The sequence below is a fragment of the Sinocyclocheilus rhinocerous genome, unplaced genomic scaffold (genome assembly GCF_001515625.1).
Source record: "Sinocyclocheilus rhinocerous isolate Xijiao unplaced genomic scaffold, SAMN03320098_v1.1 scaffold776, whole genome shotgun sequence".
Classification (NCBI taxonomy): Eukaryota; Metazoa; Chordata; class Actinopteri; order Cypriniformes; family Cyprinidae; genus Sinocyclocheilus; species Sinocyclocheilus rhinocerous.
Genome location: NW_015647486.1, coordinates 510834 through 515936, shown reverse-complemented (window position 1 = coordinate 515936; position 5103 = coordinate 510834). Strand labels below are relative to the sequence as shown.

The following is a 5103-nucleotide window of genomic DNA, read 5'->3' as shown; positions in this document are numbered from 1 at the left end:
TTTTTTTTGGAAACCATTTTATATTTTTTTTTTTCAGGATTTTTTTTTTTTTCAAAAGTGAAACATTTATTTGAAATAGAGATCTTTGCAACATTATAAATGCTTTACTGCCACTTTTGATTAATGCATCTTAAATTGAATGCTGAATAAAAGTATTCTTATTATTATTACTACATATTTTGAACATAAGTGTATTAATAATTATTATTATTATTTATATTTGCATTAAATTAACTTTAAAAAAAATAAAAATCCATTAAGTACATTCAAATGTTTGGGATCAGTAAGTAAAGGAAGTAAGAAAGAAAGAAATTACTCAATTATCAAGACTTTAATATGGTTACAAAAACCTTTCTGTTTCAAATAAATGTATTCTTTTGTTGTTCTTTTGAACTTTCTGTCCATCAAAGAATCCTGGAAAAAAAAAAAAAAAAAACATACAGTCACAGTTTCCACAAAAATATGACAACATTATAAATGCTTTACTGCCACTTTTGATTAATGCATCTTAAATTGAATGCTGAATAAAAGTATTCTTATTATTATTACTACATATTTTGAACATAAGTGTATTAATAATTATTATTATTATTTATATTTGCATTAAATGCATTAAATTAACTTTTTAAAAAATAAAAATCCATTAAGTACATTCAAATGTTTGGGATCAGTAAGTAAAGGCAGTAAGAAAGAAAGAAATTACTCAATTATCAAGACTTTAATATGGTTACAAAAACCTGTTTCTGTTTCAAATAAATGTATTCTTTTGTTGTTCTTTTGAACTTTCTGTCCATCAAAGAATCCTGGAAAAAAAAAAAAAAAACATAGTCACAGTTTCCACAAAAATATGAAGCAGCAGCACAGCTGTTTTCAACATGGATAATAACCAGCAATTTTTCTTGAGCAGCAAATCAGCATATTAGAATGATTTCTGAAGGATCATGTGACACTGAAGACTGGAGTAATGATGCTGAAAAAATGTAATTCAACTTTGACGTCACAGGAATAAATTAAATTCTACAATATATTCACACAGAAAGCAGTTATTTTATATTGTAATAATATTTCACAATAAATACAAATACTGTATTTAATGATCAAATAAATGCAGCCTTGGTGATCATGACAGACATTAAAACATCTTTCAAACAATTGTGTACAATGGCTCCAAAAAAAAGTTCTTCTGATGATTGAGACAAACTCTATGCACACTTTGTCGTTGTCAAATATGAAGCATACGCTAGTTAATGTAATTCTCACCTGTGTGAACGGACGTCATACATCCACCAAAAATCACCTTGTTTTGTTAGAATTTTAAAAGAAAAAAATGTTCTGAGAAAACCTGCAGCATTTCCTTGCAGGTGCCACATGCTTTGCCATTCAGTTATTTAATGCAATTGCATTCAGACATTTTAAGTGCTCCTTAATACTTTTTTGGACCCTTATAATTAAGTCCGCATCACATAGGCCTATAATTTCATGAATGCTCCTGAAGTAAATAGTACAGGTGTAGTGCCGAAATTTGCACCCTGCCAGATTATGCACCCCCTAGTATTGGTAGGTTTAGGAGTAGGTGTGGGGGAGGGGTTAGGATTAGGGGTGGGGTTGGGATTAGGCAATCAAGGTAGCGACTTCAACTAGGGGGTGCATAATCTGGCAGGGGTGCAGAATTCGACAACACCGGGAAGTACGGCTCTTTTATTCACTCATGTAAAGGCAAAGGATGTCATCATCTCAAATCACACAGGTAGCCTAAAGCTCCTCTGAAATGAAGGTAACATACCTGCTGTCTCTCCCCAGCAGTGAGTGTCTCTCTGATCTGACTCAACGATCAGTCCCAATGCACAACTTCCATCTGCGGAACGAGAAGAAGTGGAGATGTTTGAGAGAGCCTTCATTTCCTGCCACTCACACCCTTACAAACAAGCATGTATGGCATAGTTTCTGTCAGTTATACATTGCAAACACACAATAGTTAGCTTACTACACAACAACAACAACAACGGTAGGGCTTTAATATGTGAACCGCTGTCATCAAAAACCGAAATAAAGTTAATTAATTAAAAAAGAATAAAATGAAAGATTCTGAAAGCTGTTTAAATGAAAGATTAGCGGTAATAGTAAGTACAGTAACCCAACTATGGTAACCATTACGGTAAAAGATTATGGTAACCATGGTAAAATTCTGTAACGGCTAAAGTCTGATACGAACCGTAGTAGTCTCAAACAGTGCACTGTTTACGTTACCTAGATAGTTTTGGCCATCACTAAACGCCTAAAAATGCTGTCTAGGTAGGCAAGTCACACTGTTTTAAGTCAAACTGCACACAAACTGAAAGCTTTTTAGTTAAAGACGCATTTCAAGACTCGAGTCCAGTATAGAGAACTAAGTTTCTCACCAGCTATTTTAGACAAGACGACTTTAATTGTTTGTTTCTTGGTCTGTTTGGGTTTCATTTCCACTTTGTTTCTAAACTTATTCTTTACATGCATCGGTTTCACCAACACAGTGCACGTATTCTGTATAATTATTAAATGTAAAGACGGATAGGTTTTAAAGCCATGCTTGACAACATAAATATGTAAATAATTCATTAATAACAATACTCCAAGAACGCGCAAAAAGAGAGACTGACGCATCGCTATCAAAATAAGCGACAGCATAATCATGCAAAGCTTTCAAAAGGCATAGCTACTGAAAAAGCCAGGCAAACTGACTTCCTTATAAAGACTAAAGCAGCAGGACACAGTTTATAATGTGAAAGACAGCCTGTACCTTATGTGAAAGATAAAAGCATGCAACAGGTCGTTATTCCCTTGTGTGAAACTCCTTCTTCTTCTTTTTGCAGAAGTCTTTACGCTTTGTTTTTAATGTCCAAATGCTTCCTCTGTTAAAGCTTGTCTTAATCCTTAGTTAGTAGTTATAATATCAATAATTCTTGTCTAGATTTGTCTTGAACTGTTTATCTATTGCTTAATAACCAAAAAATATATGTATATGCTTTTCTTTTTATGAAATGTTTCGCTAGAAAAAGTGTGTTTGTCTTCATCTAAAATAAATTATAGCCTACTTGGTTTGATATGTTGTTGTGTAAAGCGCGCTTAATTCATGTAATTTGCAAATAAATTACAATGTATTTTTGCAACAATCTGATTACATTTTTTACACGTTCACTAAAATTGTTTGAACTCAAGTTTAATTTTGAGTCTCTGTTCATCTTCAGGAGTTTTATCTTTCAATAGCAAGGAAACCTTTTGATTTCCTCCAAAGATAACATGTATTACAAAACAACCATGCATGATGCAAGACCGTGTAAATGTACATTATGTGCATATGCACATGTACTTTCAGTGCATGTCAGTCAGGCTTTTTTTCTTTTCTTTCTGTCTTTCTCAGTAAAACAGAACCGGTCAGCATTCACGCGCCGCACACGTGACTTCCTTATAAAGACTAAAGCAGCAGGACACAGTTTATAATGTGAAAGACAGCCTGTACCTTATGTGAAAGATAAAAGCATGCAACAGGTCGTTATTCCCTTGTGTGAAACTCCTTCTTCTTCTTTTTGCAGAAGTCTTTACGCTTTGTTTTTAATGTCCAAATGCTTCCTCTGTTAAAGCTTGTCTTAATCCTTAGTTAGTAGTCTGACATCCATTAAAAAGACCAGCAGCGATGTTCGGCAGTGGTGCGAGAGGGAGAAAGTGAGTTATTACAAGTACCTCGGTAAGCCCCGCCCCTGAGGCGGACGAAAATAGAAATGTGGGAGGAGTTCTCCAAAAATAGCGTGTGACGTCCCACGCCTGCATTCTCGCATTGTTTCCTTCTCTGTTATTTCATTGGCTGAGGCTGCAGCCACATCCACACTGCACTCTAGTGTACTCCAAAACTCTGTAACTACTCACCATCTAAACCACGCCATGTTTCAGTAGCACCGGTCAGCATTCACGCGCCGCACACGTGCTTTGAAACCACTACATGACCCGTTTCTCAGAAACCAGGACACACAGTGAGTGTCTCCAGTGAGTTTCTGATTTCCTCTGTGAGGCCCGATCGCTCAGTTCTCGTCACCGGCTTACACTGGCTGTGTCTCAAAACCTACCCACGTTCACCTAGACTGCTGTTCTGGCCATCGTACACCCATGCAGCATTTTTACTGCTACGAAAAACATTTTATACTTCAGTTTGGTATAAAGAAGCAACAAACACAGCACTTTTCCTTTCATACGTGTAGTCAAATATGTCGCTTTTGACAGTGAAGCGGGTTCCAGCACATAAAACCTCAATGCTCTTTAAATACTTAAATCATTTCTTGGGCAGAGGAACCAAACAAAGACCCTTGAACACACACACACACACACACACACACATACTGCACACATATATAATGAAACTAAAGCAGTGTTGTGCTGCACCTAAATGCTCCTCCAAACGGGGGATCCCAACAGTCTTACCAGAAACCCTCATCTAAAAACCATTACGCCTATGGAGAGTCCCCACAAGGATAGCAAACCAGACGTGTGTGTGTGTGTGTGTGTGTGTGTGTTATAATTACACAGTCCTTCAGTCTGAATCATATCCGAGAGTCCCCACAAGGATAGCAAACCAGACGTGTGTGTGTGTGTGTTATAATTACACAGTCCTTCAGTCTGAATCATATCCAGCTGAAAATAACAAGACCACAATCTGACAGTGAAGCAGCACAGCAGGGGAACAGGCGATACACAACACACACACACACACACACACATGTGCGTCAAAGTAAACTCTCCTACACTGCCAGCAAAGCCTTGATTTTCAGCATGTTTAGCCTTTTAACGTCTATTGTATTCTATTGAATGCAGAGATTTATATAAACATAGAGCATCCAGTGGGGCTCGAAAGTCTTTGTTTGTTTAAAGCATAAAATAAACCATAAGTTTTAAACCGAAAGAAAAAAAAAAAAAGTTATGAAGTAAATTTATGATGAAATTTCTAATCAATTGTAAGTAAATTTGTGACACTGACCATGTGATATTCCTTTGTGCTGAAAGAACAACATTTTCAGTTCATGATGCTGGATAACATGAATCATCTGTTTATGCATAAACTTGAGCTTATGTCAGCTC

At 36.0% G+C, this 5103-nt stretch overlaps 1 protein-coding gene and 1 long non-coding RNA gene across 2 annotated transcripts in view; one reads left to right on the top strand and one right to left on the bottom strand.

Moving 5' to 3' along the window:
• The window catches only part of hdac7a (histone deacetylase 7a), a 95994-nt gene that overhangs the window by 74110 nt on the left and 16781 nt on the right, over positions 1–5103 (bottom strand). Inside the window, exon 2 of the mRNA XM_016513659.1 lies at positions 1784–1855. Coding sequence (XP_016369145.1) covers positions 1784–1855 — 72 coding nt within the window. The remainder of the gene's footprint in view (positions 1–1783; positions 1856–5103) is intronic.
• Positions 2783–3673, top strand: LOC107709242 (uncharacterized). Its single transcript, XR_001636471.1, has 3 exons — positions 2783–2913; positions 3570–3571; positions 3635–3673. It is a non-coding gene; the product is annotated as an uncharacterized LOC107709242 (long non-coding RNA).